The sequence below is a fragment of the Neoarius graeffei genome, chromosome 3 (genome assembly GCF_027579695.1).
Source record: "Neoarius graeffei isolate fNeoGra1 chromosome 3, fNeoGra1.pri, whole genome shotgun sequence".
Taxonomy (NCBI): domain Eukaryota; kingdom Metazoa; phylum Chordata; class Actinopteri; order Siluriformes; family Ariidae; genus Neoarius; species Neoarius graeffei.
In genome coordinates, this window is record NC_083571.1 from 26,886,357 (window position 1) to 26,901,894 (window position 15,538).

The window sequence follows — 15,538 nt, forward strand, 5'->3', positions numbered from 1 at the left end:
TATATATATATATACTATATTGTATTATGTCCTTGACTAATTTTGACAATTGAGCAGACTATTCTGCATATGATGGCTTATACGATGAAATTGTTCTGACATGTTTTGGAGGGAACGACCATAACATTGAGAAGCAGCTAATTGGGATAGATTATGAACATATATTCATTTGGAAGTTGAGCTAAATGTGGGATGATTGTGTTAACTGTGGGCCACTTGTACATAACCATTTGCAAGGATGCACTAGACACCGGAGACATGTACAAAGGATTTGCAATTTGACGAAAGCAATGAGAAATGCCAATCTGTTGTGAGAAGTTGCAAGTGGGTTTGGGGATTTGTCCATGTTATTTTGAGAATGTCATCTCAGTTTCAGGAAATGAGCCAAACCAATTGAGAAAAACTGTAAGGCGCATCCACAAATTAGTATATTAAGGCCATGTGTTATGTTTCTCAAGCTCTATCTTGTGGCCATGAAATACTTGCTTTGTGGTAGCTCTTGTATTTTAAAATGAGTGAGAAATTAGATAATTGAATTAGATTGTTCTGGCACCTAAGCATGGATATGATTAATAATATTACACTTCATCTTAGAATGATGTGTAAGGAGATATTGAGGCTACATCCTCACGACAACGGCAACGAGATTTTTTTTTTTAGCGGGTAAAAAAAGTATCGCGTCCACATGGGCAACGGATCAGTAAAGTGTCAGGTACATATGGCAACGCAACGCTTGCTGAAAACGATGCAATGCACATGCCACACCTCTACATAATAATAATAATAAGTTAAATTGATATAGCGCCTTTCAAAAAACCCAAGGACGCTTTACAATTATAGACAAGGAAAGAAAAAAATAAAAATATAATAAAAAATAAAAAGTAAAAAGTCCACCAAGTAGGGGTCAGGATGTAATTCCCGTGGTGTAGCAGCCACAGTCCCACCAAAAGGCGCACGAAAACAAGTCCCACATCTCCAGCACCGCCGCCGTGACGCCGTCAGCAACATTGCTCAAACACCACGCCGTGGATCCACACAGCGAGCAGAGAAGCTCCGCCACGCAGAGCGCTGGTGTGTCCCAAACCGCCTGCACAGCCGCTGCGATGCCACCAAGCAACATTGCTCGGAACATCACGCCAAGCGTTAAAGCACAGAGCGCTGGACAACCACAATGTAAATTGAGCAACAGGTTCACTGCAGTCCACAGCTGAAAGTGCAGGCATCGCCCACGGCGAACCAAGGCCTGGAGGGAACCGACGCCCAAAACTGGGTCTGGAGCTACACTGCAACCGGCGGACAAAAACACTCAAACAAACACCAAACTACACAAACACACAGGAAAGAAAAAAAAATAGAAAAAGAAATAAAATAAGAGCGCTGTAAGACGGTCCCATTGGAGACACCAGAACAATAGAAGAAGTAGGACGCATGCGCATAAACCCCTTCTTCTACCCTGCGTGAATGAGTGAGTGCTGCTTGTTCTAGTCATGTGGTTGTGACGTCATCGTAAACAAATCCGTTCTACTCATCCAGACGACTTCGCAACGGCGCCGTTGCCAGATTTTTCCACTCTCCTAACCGTTCTCAAAAAATATCGTTTTGGGGCACCCAGAACGCCGGTGCCGTGTGAACGCCAGGCCGAAACGCTAAAAAATTTTATCGGATTCACCTGAATCCGTTGCCGCGTGGACAGGGCCTGAGTCACTGGTACAACTTATTAAATCGTTTGCTCAGAATATACAATTTGTGGCCACCAGTGAATTACAACCCCAAATCAGAAAAAGTTGGGACGGTATGTTGAAATTGAAATTAAAACTGAAAACAGTGATTTGTAAATAATCTTTGACCTGCATTTCACTCAAAACAGTACAACAGCACATTACGATGTTTTACCTCATGAAATTTATTATTTTTCAAAATAAACACTTTTTTTTTTCAATTTTGATTCTTGCTACACATTTCAAAATAAGTTTGGACAGTAAAGCATTTACCACTTTATAATGTTTTCATTCCTTCTCACAACACTTAAAATATGTTTAGGGACTGAAGACACCAAGTGATGAAGAGTTTCAGATGCTTTGTCCCATTCTTCCTACAAACAGGTCTTAAGGTGTGCAACAGTACGGGGTCGTCACGGTCATATTTCTCATTTCTAAATTCTCCACACATTGTCTATTGGGGACAGAGGGGACAGACCCTCTTCTTCCACAGCCACGCCTTTGTAATGTGTGCAGAATGTGGTTTTGCATTGTCTTGTTGAAATCTCCCTGGAAAAGATGTTGTCTTGAAGGCAGCATATGTTGCTCCAAAAAGCTCAGTGTACTTTTCTGTATTAATGCTCCATCACAGAAGTGTAAGTTACCTTTGCAAAGGGCACCAACACAACCCCATACCATGACACACCCTGACTTTTGGACTTGCTACTGGTAACAGTCTGGATGGACCTTTTCGTCTTTGGTCCAGAGCACACGCTATCCATTCCTTACAAAAAAAACAACAACCTGGAATCCAGATTCGTCAGACCACAATACATGTTTCCACTGTGTGATGGTCCATCCCAGATGCCTCCGAGCCCAGAGAAGTCAACAGCACTTCGGGACAGAGTTAACATAAGGCTTCCTTTTTGCACCGTAAAGTTTTAACTGGTGTTTGTGGATGTAACTCCATATTGTAGAGCTTGACAAAGGTTTTCCAAAGTAATCCCGAGCCCATGTGGTTCTATCAGGTATAGATGAATGACGGTTCTTGATGCAGTGCCGTTTGAGGGATCAGAGATCACGGGTGTTCAGATTAGGCTTGAGCCCTTGCCCTTTACGCACTGAAATTCTTCCGGATTCCTTGAATCGTTTAATGATATTATGCACCATAGAGGGTGAAATATCCAAATCCCTTCCTATCTTTCTTTGAGGAACATTGTTTTTAAACATTTCAATAATTTTCTCATCTATTTGTTGACAAACTAGAGATCCTCGGCCCATCTTTACTCCTCAAACACTAGTCCTTTCCTGGATACTGATTTTGTATAGTTCCAAATCATGATTACAATCACCTGTTGATAAAATCACATCATTATTTAATTTTTTTATCCTCATTGCGAGACTTAACTTGCCCCCATCCCAACTTTTTTTGGAATGTGTTGCAGGCCTGAAACGCAGGAATGGATGTATATTAACAAATGAAGTGAAGCTGGCCAGACAAAACATGAAATATCTTGGGTTCGTTCTGTCTGCAATGAAATACAAGTCAAAGTAAATTTAGAAATCAGTGCATCCTTTTTTATTTTGCATTTTTCACACCGTCCGAGCTTTTTCTGATTTGGGGATGTAATTTATAGGGAAAAATTCTGACCATGTATCTCAAATATTAACCACTGACTTCAGTATAGTGTATTAATTTGTTCATAGCCACACCATGTAAAAAAAAAAACAACAACATACGTCACCGCAGCAACTAGCAACAATTCAGAGCATGTTAGAAATAATTGCTCCATTTCCAAAGTTACAAGAGGTCCTCTGATGCCGTGAGTGTCATTGTTGCTATTAGAATGAATCCATATGTCAAAAAATTAAACGACATATTTTGTTTTCTATGTAACACACATCTCTGTATTTCTGTAGCTAAGGATGGTGATTATTGGCGCTTATTGGCTCCTGGGAACTATAAAGTTTCAGCCTCAGCTCCTGGATATCTTACAGTGACCAAGAAAGTGGCTGTTCCACACAGCCCTGCTGTTCGGGTACACACACACACACACACACACACACACACACACACACACACACACACACACACACACACACGTGCTGGAAACATTCTAAGTGTGCAAGTATTGCATCACAAGAGTTTTACTAATCACAGAGCATGAAATAATAGTATTCACTATTAGCAAAGTCATCATCATCGACTTCATCATCTATGTGTGAGGTGAGATTATCACTTTTAGCGCCTTCAGAGACAAGATATGTGTTTGTATTCTTTAAATCAAAAGACATTATTAGCATGTGCAAATGCCAGCCAAATAACTCTCAAATAAATAATTTCCCTAATGAAGTATCTTGAGAGCTCAATTATTAACTCGTACTTCCAACCAGCGAGGCATAAATATACAACATTTTTACTAAAAAAAAGAAAAAATGAAATAGACTGTGTACATTCGGCATTGAAATTATGTACTCAAGTGTCAGTGCCTAGTTAGCACCCACTAAATGCCCCGCCTCCAACCATCAGACGGATGTGGATGGCGGATACGGGACATAGTCTTGGAGTAAAAAAAAAAAAAAGTTATTTTTTTTAACACAGAAAAATATAGAATGACTGATTTGGTGAATTTTTCTGTCCAGAGATGTTTAACATGTAAAGAAAGAGTCTCCAGTGTCAGCAATGTGTTCTAGTCAGTAAGTTTCCTGCCATAGAAACTTCTAGAAAGAGGATTTTGCACTTTCTTTGTAATATAACAAGCTAGTTGGTTTTTATCCCCCGCTGGCCGCAAGGCCTGAAGGGGGATTATATCGTGGCAATTTCCGTCCGTTCGTCCCGGGAAGGGTGCTCACCTTCTGAAATCAACTCCTCTCACAATTTTTGGAGGAATTTCACGAAACTTGGCAGGATTCTTTGTTATATGTCGGTAATACGCATATTGCAATTTCGTTAAATTTGGTCACAGATTACCAGAGTTACAGCCCTTGATTAACAAAATTATAATTTGAAATTTCATGAGTGTGTTTTCCTTCTGAAATCAACTCCTCTCACAATTTGTGGAGGAATTTCACCAAACTTGACAAAAGGTATTGTTATATGTCATTAGTACGCATTTTGTTATTTTGTTCAATTCGGTCGCATTTTACCAGAGTTACAGCCATTGATTAACAACGTTATACTTTGACAATTTCCTGAAGGTGTGCTCGCCTTCTGACATCGACTCCTCTCATAATTTTTGGACGAATTTCTCGAAGCTCGGCAAAAGGGCTCATTATATGACGGTAATACACAGATTGCAATTTAATTTTGTTTGTGAAAATTTTACCAGAGTTTTGAGCCTTGATTAAATCACTTGTGCTTTGACAATTTCATGAGGGTGCACGTTCTTCTGAAATCAACTCCTCTCACAATTTGTGGAGGAATTTCACCAGACTTGGCAAAAGGCTTTGTTATATGACAGTTATATGCAGATTGAAATTTGGTTTAATTTGGGCAGATTTTACCAGAGTTATGCCCTTGATTATTAACAAATTTGTACTTTGTCAATTTCATGAGGGTGTGCTTGCTTTCTGAAATCAACTTCCCTCACAGTTTTTATTATCCCTCGCTGGCCGAAAGGCCTGAAGGGGGATTATGTCGTAGCGATGTCCGTCCGTCCGTCCCGGGAAGGGTACTCACCTTCTGAAATCAACTCCTCTCACAATTTTTGGAGGAATTTCATGAAGCTTGGCAGGATTCTTTGTTATATGTCGGTAATACACATATTGCAATTTCGTTCAATTCAGTCGCATTTTACCAGAGTTATGGCCTAGTTGCCAGCGGGGGATATTGTGCTCTCAGAGCACTCTTTTTTTTGTCGCTTTTTGTTTTGTCTTATTAACTTCATTTCAGGAGAGAAAGAAAGCGAGGCTGGAGACGGAATGTAACTCAAAAGATATAAAACTGACGCGTTCTCATTAGAGAAACGCTACTGTGAAATCGAGATGTGTTGTTGGAAGAAAATCTTGCTTCTGACTCTGTGTTCGTTCCGCAGCTCGATTTTGAGTTGGAGTCCTTGGAGGAACGGAAGGAGGAAGAGAAGGAGGAGCTTATGGATTGGTGGAAGATGATGTCGGAGACCCTGAATTTCTAAATTGTGATTCCAGAGCAGTCAGTCGCTGATTTGACTGAGCATCCTGGATGTAAAGTATTTACTCGATGTTGTATGTGTGCTCATTTACATTAGAGTAGCTTTTTTAGGGGCACTACTTGTGGATGAAAATGCTTAACTTGGCGACACGAACTTGGAACGCTGAGTTCTTCTGTACAAGAATGTGTACCAGGAGAGAAGGAAGATGAAAACTCACGTTTCAGTTTGTCGAATCAAAAGCCCTAATGTATTGATGGTTTCTTTTCTGCAAATAGTGATGGGCATTTAGCTTATAGGTGTTGTTTGCAATAATTTAATTATCACCTGCCTGTGTATGTGTGTGTGTGTGTGTGTGTGTGTGTGTGTGTGTGTGTGTCCACACATATATACACACACACACAGATAGTAAATAAAGCAAATGGTGTACTCTTCTATCTTTCATTTTCAACATTGTTGTTGTAAGACACTTTGATCACCAACCACCCAACCAACCAGGAAGCACTGCGTTGTGAATGAATGTATGTCAAAAATGAATTTTATTCGTTTAATCACTATTAATAACGAAAGGAACGAATTAAGACCGACGCCAACGTAGACGACTCTACATCGTATTTATGCTTTCCATCTTTTCTGTTGAAACATTGTTCTGTGAATGTTTTTGTTGTTGTTGTTGTTGTTGTTCTTGATGTTGTTATAGGTGTTGTTATTGCTATTTTAAAACAAGTTGCATCAGTCTAGTTTTATGATATTAAATATTTAATATAAATGAATTCTAGGGAATGTTCAAGAGCTTCTTAGAGAACTCTTTTATTCTTAGAGCTATATAAGAAATAATTCTATTCGAGCTATAAACTGGTTATGATGTATATTCTTAAATTTAATGGAACAGACAGCGATGGCACAAATGTAACGATTTTGTAAACAGTACCACAATGCACAAGTGTGACACAGATACCAAGCTACAGTCTTTATTTAATAAACACTATAACTCTGAATTTGTTCTTTGTCTGTCTGTCTGTATAATTAAAATGACACTGTGCAAAAGTCTGAGGCACATGTAAAGAAATGCTGTAAATGAAGAATGGCTTAAAAAATAATGAAATGAGATGTTTCAATATTTAAAAAAATACTGTAATCAGTAAGCCATAATAAATGAAACAAATTCAATATTTGGTGTGAGACGACCCTTTGCTTTAAGAAAAAAAAATAGTGGTCTCAGGTACAATGAGTGCAGTTTGATAAGGAAACGAGCTGTAGGTTTTACCGAGTGTCTTACAGAACCAGCCACAGTTCTTCTGGACACTTTGACTGTCACACTTGCTTCTTAATTTTGCACCAAAACCCAGCAGCCTTCATAACATTTTCTTTTTGAATCTGAAAAGTCATTACTTATGGAATGTGCTGCTCAGATACAAACTTTTTTTTTCTGTAACATTTAATTTTGTGCTGGAAAACAAACATTTGGAACTCTAAAATGTTTTTGTACCAACTCAATGTCGAAGTCATAAAATAGAAATCTATAACAAAGTTTGAATGGGAAAAAAAAATAGAGTGCCAAGACTTTTGCATAGTACCGTATATTCAGAATGACACCAGCCTCCAGGGGTAAATGAGCAACTTTCTGGTAACATGTGCACTATAACTATGATTTCACTTAACACTGTGTGGCAGCACTACACACACAGATTGCATCCTTATTCATAGTACTGTACGTCTTAAAGATAAACATGAGATTGAATCCCAAATTTCTGTTTCACTTTCCAGATTGATTTGTTAAGTCTTGTGTATGAATGCACTGCTGATCAGAAGGAATCCAATCGTTTAGTCGTCTTACACCACAGTGATGTTGAATGCTCAATTCTGATTGGTCAGAAGGTGTTAATTTCCAACAACATCAGTTTTGAGCGTTGTTCATAGTTTTGTTCTGATGCGTTATCGTTTCCGTAGTAACACACTTTGAGAGGAACTGTTCATGTTTCATGGATGTTCCTCAACATTAAACGTAAGTGTAGCACTTCCTGATGTGGGTGGAGCACAGAAGCACGGCAGGCGAGAGTTGATGTTTACACAAGCACTTTTATTTTGGCTTTTCAGCTTTCTTTCACTCACTCACTCACTCACTCACACACACATGCATTGTGGTCGGGGAGAGAGCTCCCTTTCTCTGCTCTCTCTACTTTTATGCTCCATCCCTGTAACAAACACACACACACACACACACACACACACACACACACACACACACACACACACACACACACACACACATTAATTGACAGCAGGTGGAATGACTTAGCCACTTACCTTCCCCGACCCCGCCCTCCATTCACAGACTGCTGCTTGGCCACGCCCCCGCTGCCACATACCCGACTCAGGCCGGGGAGCCGTCTGGCCTGAAGCTGACCCCCCCCCGACGGGACAGGAAGTCCGCCACCACCATCTGCGCCCCTGGCCTGTGGATCACCTCGAACTTAAATGGCTGGAGGGCAAGATACCAACGGGTGATCCGCACATTGGCATCCTTCATGCGGTGGAGCCACTGGAGGGGTGCGTGGTCCGAACAGAGAGTTAAAGGGCGCCCCAGCAGGTAGTATCGGAGGGCGAGGACCGCCCACTTGATGGCAAGACACTCCTTCTCGATTGTGCTGTACCTGCTTTCACACATGGAGAGTTTCTGGCTGATGTACAGTACGGGGTGCTCCTCGCCCTCCACCTCCTGGGACAAAACGGCCCCCAGCCCTCTGTCCAATGCATCAGTCTGCAAAATAAAGGGGAGAGAGAAGTCAGGGGAGTGTAAAAGTGGCCCCCCACACAGTGCAGCTTTTACCTCAGAGAAGGCCTGTTGGCACTGCTCCGTCCACTGGACCAGATCTGGAGCCCCCTTTTTAGTGAGATCGGTTAACGGGCTGGTGACGTCCGAATAATTAGGTAGAAACCTACATGTGGCAGCGGGGGCGTGGTCAAGTGTCGGTCTGTGAATGGAGGGCGGAGTCACTGCACCTGATGGGAATTAACCTATGTTTGTGTGTCTTCCCTAGTGACTGCGCCCTATAAGAGGAGAGGGAGAGCAGAGGAAGGGAGCTCTCCCCAACCTGGACACTTGTGGGTGTGGGTGAGTGAAATATAAGATGCTGAAAAGCGAAATAAAAGAGTTTGTGAGAACTCAATTCTGGCCTGCCATGCTTCTGTGCTCCACCCACCTTAAACAATGTCTACAGTGGTGCCGAAACCCAGGAGAAAGTACAGAAGCACGGCAGGCCAGAACTGAGTTCTGACAAACTCTTTTATTTCGCTTTTCAGCGTCTTATATTTCACTCACCCACAAACACACACGCACACAAGTGTCCAGGTTGGGGAGAGCTCCCTTCCTCTGCTCTCCCTCTCCTCTTATAGGGCGCGGTCACTGGGGAAGACACACAAACACAGGTTAATTCCCATCAGGTGCAGTGATTCTGCCACTTACCTTCCCTGACTCCGCCCTCCATTCACAGACTGACACTTGACCATGCCCCCGCTGCCACACTACGATAATAGCCAGCTAGCCCCAAGAACCATCTCACCTCCTTTTTGGTCTTGGGCCTCGGACAGGCCGCAATTGCTGCGGTCTTGTTCATTTGGGGATGCACCTGCCCATGGCCCAAGTGGAACCCCAGATACCGTACTTCCACCCGCCCAATCGCACACTTTTTGGGGTTAGCTGTGAGGCCCACTCGCCTCAGCAACTTTAGAATGGCCCTCAAGTGTTCCAAGTGCTGCAGCCAATCATTACTGTAAATTACGATGTCTTCTAGATAGGCAGCCGCGTAGGCAGCGTGAGGGCGGAGGACCCTGTCCATAAGCTGCTGGAGCGTAGCGGGCGCCCCAAACAACCCAAAAGGGAGCGTGACAAATTGGTGTAATCCAAACGGTGTGGAAAAGGCTGTTTTCTCTCGGGAAAGAGGAGTCAAGGGGATCTGCCAATATCCCTTTGTTAGATCCAGTGTCGAATAAAAGCAAGCAGCGCCTAACCGATCAAGCAACTCATCAATGCGAGGCATTGGGTATGCATCAAATTTAGACACCATGTTGACCTTTCTATAGTCCACACAGAACCGGACCGACCCATCTGTCTTGGGAACCAGGACCACTGGGCTGTTCCAGTCACTGTGGGACTCCTCAACTATGCCCATTTCGAGCATGACCTTGAGTTTGTCCCGAACCACCTTTTTCTTGTGTTCGGGCAATCGGTAAGGGCGGCTATGCACTACCACCAATACCACCAATAGAACCGGGCCATTAATCGGGCTAGTGTTTTATCTTGCCCCAAGTGTTCAGCCATGGGATTAAAATGAGCCACATCTAATATGAGTTCCCTACGGCTCTTTGGGATTAACAACTGGGTTATTCATTCCTTAGTTTGAGTGTCCTGCATCGCTCGGTACAATCTATATTTAATAATGGCAAAATAGGGGAAGGTCAGTGCTGCGCTTGGCTAAAGAATTTGACTATCGATTACTCTCACTTGGTCAATCGCATGCCGCAGAGTCTCGTCTCGTGACTGCTCTAACGGGAAATCCCCAAGGGAATCCCCGAGAGAGGGAGGAGAAGCGGGCTGCTCCTCACTCTGACGCGGTGTTGACGTAGACAGCTCTGTGACAGCTTCTCTAGTCAACGCCACACCGGGATCTTCCCGTGAACTACTAGTGCAGGACCCACTGCATGTTAAATATTCCATTCGGTTTTTCAAATCCCGGCCAATCAGTACCCAAAATCAATGAGTGGTTGAGACGGGGACTAACCACCACCTTTATTCTATGCATTTGGCCCTGGAATAGAATTTGGACAGACACTAGAGGGTAATGGTGAACATCCCCATGCACACACAACACTTTCACTGCTTGTGCTCCCTCCAATGCCTCACCTTGCACCAGGTGTTGGTGCATTGAGGTCTGATTACAACCGGAATCCACCAAAGCATAGATGTAGCCCCTTGAATACTCGCCGGTATGCGATACGTTCTGGCCCGATCGGGGGAGGTTTCTGGCACGTCGGGGATCCGGATTACAGCACCCACCTCCCTTGCAGAGCTCTGACCCTGGAGATGCTCCGATTCCCCGCTGCGCCAGCACACCGGCCCAGGCTTTCCCTCTGCATTGGTGTTATGGGTGTCACTCACCTGAGGGGGAGACAACACAGACACAGGAGAGGGAGAGGGGAGGACACCACGGGTGCGATGGGCTGGCTGGGGAGGAGCCAGCCGCCACCTCCGTGGCAGGGGAATGGGGTGGAGAGGGGGATGAGAGACAGGGGGAGAAAAGAGAGAGAGAGAGAAGAGAAGCGAGGGGAGACACCTCATCTGCCTGCCGTCAGAGCCGCCTCCAGATGGTCCGCCACCAGCTCGATGGCTCCCTCCAGCAACGCCGGGTGATGACACTGGACCCATTCCGCTATTCCTTCTGGAAGTCGAGAGACAAACTGCTCCAGTGCCACCAAATCGATGATCTTGTCGGCGTCGCAGTCTTCCGCCCTCAGCCACCACCAGCAGGCGTCCCGGAGTTGCTGGCCGAATGCAAACGGCCGGCTGACCTCCTCCAATGCCAGCACCCGGAAGCATTGGTGATGTTGCTCTGGGGAGCAGCCGAGCAACAAATACATTACCCTAAATACTTTAATGACAAAGGTATCAAAAATTATAACATGGATGTAGTTGCTAATAGTTTTAATAATTTTTTTGTTAATGTTGGACCAAGATTAGCTCAAAATATCTCTGATCCGGTAACAAATGATGATTGTATAGATAATATTATAAAGAGGAATTATTGTTCTATGTTTCTTACACCAATAGATGAGAAGGAAATTATTGATATAGTTAATAAATAAAGTCATAAAATATCCACAGATTGTAATGATATTGATATGAAACTAGTGAAAACTATTATTGGGGGGATTTCTAAACCATTAACATACATCTGTAACTTGTCATTTCAAACCGGTACATTTCCAAGCAATATGAAAATAGCAAAAGTAATTCCATTGTATAAATCTGAGGACAAACACAACTTCACAAATTACAGACCTGTTTCTTTACTTCCTCAATTCTCCAAAATTCTTAAAAAACTATTCAATAACAGATTAGATAAATTCATTGAAAAATACAAACTACTCAGTGATAGTCAATATGGATTTAGAGCAAATAGATCAACAGAGATGGCACTAATGGAATCAATTGAAGAAATCAGTAACTCTATAGATGATAAAAATATGTCGCTGGGATATTTATTGATCTTCAAAAAGCTTTTGATCCTATTAAACATGATATATTAATTAATAAGATGGAATAATATGGGATAAGGGGAGTTGTATTAAATTGGATAAGAAGTTATTTGAGCAACAGGACACAATATGTGAACTTGGGTGATTCTGTCTCAACTCATTTGAATATTGATTGTGGTGTCCCCCAGGGGTCAGTATTGGGTCCTAAACTTTTCATTCTTTATATAAATGACATGTGCAATGTCTCATCTCATCTCATTATCTCTAGCCGCTTTATCCTACAGGGTCGCAGGCAAGCTGGAGCCTATCCCAGCTGACTACGGGCGAAAGGCGGGGTACACCCTGGACAAGTCGCCAGGTTATCACAGGGCTGACACATAGACACAGACAACCATTCACACTCACGGTCAATTTAGAGCCACCAGTTAACCTAACCTGCATGTCTTTTGGACTGTGGGGGAAACCGGAGCACCCGGAGGAAACCCACGCGGACACGGGGAGAACATGCAAACTCCACACAGAAGGGCCCTCGCCGGCCCCGGGGCTCGAACCCAGGACCTTCTTGCTGTGAGGCGACAGCGCTAACCACCACACCACCGTGCCGCCACATGTGCAATGTATTAAAGATATTTAAGATGGTATTATTTGCAGATGACACAAATATGTTTTGTTCTGGAACAAATTTACAGGAGTTAGAAAACATAATCTCTTCAGAATTGTGCAGGTTAAAAAGTTGGTTTGGGGCGGCACGGTGGTGTAGTGGTTAGCGCTGTCGCCTCACAGCAAGAAGGTCCGGGTTCGAGCCCCGTGGCCGGCGAGGGCCTTTCTGTGCGGAGTTTGCATGTTCTCCCCATGTCCGCGTGGGTTTTCTCCGGGTGCTCCGGTTTCCCCCACAGTCCAAAGACATGCAGGTTAAGTTAACTGGTGGCTCTAAATTGACCGTAGGTGTGAATGTGAGTGTGAATGGTTGTCTGTGTCTATGTGTCAGCCCTGTGATGACCTGGCGATTTGTCCAGGGTGTACCCCGCCTTTCGCCCGTAGTCAGCTGGGATAGGCTCCAGCTTGCCTGCGACCCTGTAGAAGGATAAAGCGGCTAGAGATAATGAGATGAGATGAGATGAGAAAACATAATCTCCAGAATTGTGCAGGTTAAAAAGTTGGTTTGGGGCGGCACAGTGGTGTAGTGGTTAACGCTGTCGCCTCACAGCAAGAAGGTCTGGGTTCGAGCCCCATGGCCGGCGAGGGCCTTTCTGTGCGGAGTTTGCATGTTCTCCCCATGTCCGCGTGGGTTTTCTCCGGGTGCTCCGGTTTCCCCCACAGTCCAAAGACATGCAGGTTAAGTTAACTGGTGGCTCTAAATTGACCGTAGGTGTGAATGTGAGTGTGAATGGTTGTCTGTGTCTATGTGTCAGCCCTGTGATGACCTGGCGACTTGTCCAGGGTGTACCCCGCCTTTCGCCCGTAGTCAGCTGGGATAGGCTCCAGCTTGCCTGCGACCCTGTAGAACAGGATAAAGCGGCTAGAGATAATGAGATGAGAAAAAGTTGGTTTGATCAAAATAAATTATCATTAAATCTGTCTAAAACAAAAATCATGTTATTTAATAATTATAAAATAAATAAGGCAATAAATGTACAGGTAGATGGTGTTGATATTGAAAGAGTTTCTAATAATAAATTTCTTGGGGTAATAATAGACAATAGAATTACTTGGAAATCACATATAAAGTACATACTAATTAAACTATCAAGAAGCATATCTGTGTTGAGTATAGCTAAGCACGTCCTGGACTATAATTCACTCCGCATTCTTTACTGTTCCCTGGTTTTACCGTACTTAAATTACTGCTCAGTGGTGTGGGGAAATATGTATAAATGTTCACTTCATGCAATAACTATACTTCAGAAAAGAGCTATAAGAATAATTCATAGTGCTGGTTACTGAGATCATACTAATTCACTGTTCTTAATTTCAAAATGTTTAAAATTCAGGGATATTATACAATATAAAACTGCCTTAATAATGTACAAAGTAAGGAATTATAAAGTACCAAGGAATATTCAAACAATGTTCTCAGATGGGGGGGGAGGGGGGGGAGGGGGGGGCTATAATTTTAGGGGGAAATTGAAATTTAAAATTCGCAGTGCTGGGACAACGTTAAAAATGTTCAGTATTTCTATTTGTGGAGTAAAGCTATGGAACAGTTTGAATGTGGAGCTCATGAAATGTACAACTATAAACCAGTTCAAAAAAAGGTATAAGGAACAGATCTCTATGAGGTATAGGGAGGAGGAATTACAATAACATTCTATTGATAATATTATAAGTGTATATATGTGGGTATGGGTACATACAGTATGGATATATATATTATATAAAATGTGAGTATGTATGTGTATATATATGCATATGCATAATTGTATATAATATATATGCATAATATGCATAATTATGATATTATGGGTGTCTGTGTACGTATGGATGTGTATAGTTATAGGTATGTGTATATGTATGTACTGTATATATGTATTGTATGTGTGTATATATGCATAACATAAGTATCTGTATATATGATTTGATTTGGTCGATATTATACCATGTTGGTATGTCTTGGTATGTTTTCTTTTTTGTTTGTTGGTTTTGTTTTCTTTTGTATATATAGTTTATTATGGTGGAAAGTGACGTTTGATTAGTGGTGGTATAGAGGGTTAGGATTTGATAAGTTATTTACTTCTTCCTAATCCTTTCCGAACATTATTATGTTACTGCCTTGTGGCTACGCTATTCTGTTTGTTTATGACGATGTTTTGATTTATTGCATTTTTTTTTATTTTTTGTTTTTATATCTCCTTTACTGTTCGGAATAAAGCAATCAATCAATCAATCAATATAAAAAATGAAAAAAGAATGAGAGAATTTAGTTTTCTTCTCCGCAAGCTCTTCAGAAATTTCAGATTATGTGATTTCCTGTTATACATGTTTGTTTGAGGATTGTGCAACTAAAATACACATTCTTCATAGCATATACAGTGTCTTGCAAAAGTATTCATCCCCCTTGGTGTTTGTCCTGTTTTGTCGCATTACGTGCTGGAATTAAAATGGATTTTGGGGGGTTAGCGCCATTTGATTTACACAACATGCCTACCACTTTAAAGGTGCAAATTGTTGTTTTATTGTGATACAAACAATAATTAAGATGAAAAAACAGAAATCTGGAGTGTGCATAGGTATTCACCCCACCAAAGTCAATACTTTGTAGAGCCACCTTTTGCTGCAGTTACAGCTGCAAGTCTGTTGGGGTATGTCTGTATTAGCTTAGCACATCTAGCCACTGGGCTAGATTACACCAGCAATCTTCAAGATATGCCACAGATTCTCAATTGGATTGAACTTTGACTAGGTCATTCCAAGACATTTAAATGTTTCCCTTTAAACCACTACAGTGTAGCTTTAGCAGTA

The 15,538-nt window shown here is 42.2% G+C and overlaps 1 protein-coding gene across 1 annotated transcript in view; it reads left to right on the forward strand.

The window, feature by feature from the left end:
- Positions 1-6,822, forward strand: part of cpe (carboxypeptidase E) — a 62,137-nt gene extending 55,315 nt beyond the window's left edge. The window contains exons 8-9 of the mRNA XM_060916578.1: positions 3,618-3,736; positions 5,732-6,822. Coding sequence (XP_060772561.1) covers positions 3,618-3,736; positions 5,732-5,830 — 218 coding nt within the window. The 3' untranslated portion in view covers positions 5,831-6,822. The remainder of the gene's footprint in view (positions 1-3,617; positions 3,737-5,731) is intronic.
- The last annotated feature ends 8,716 nt before the right edge of the window (positions 6,823-15,538 follow it).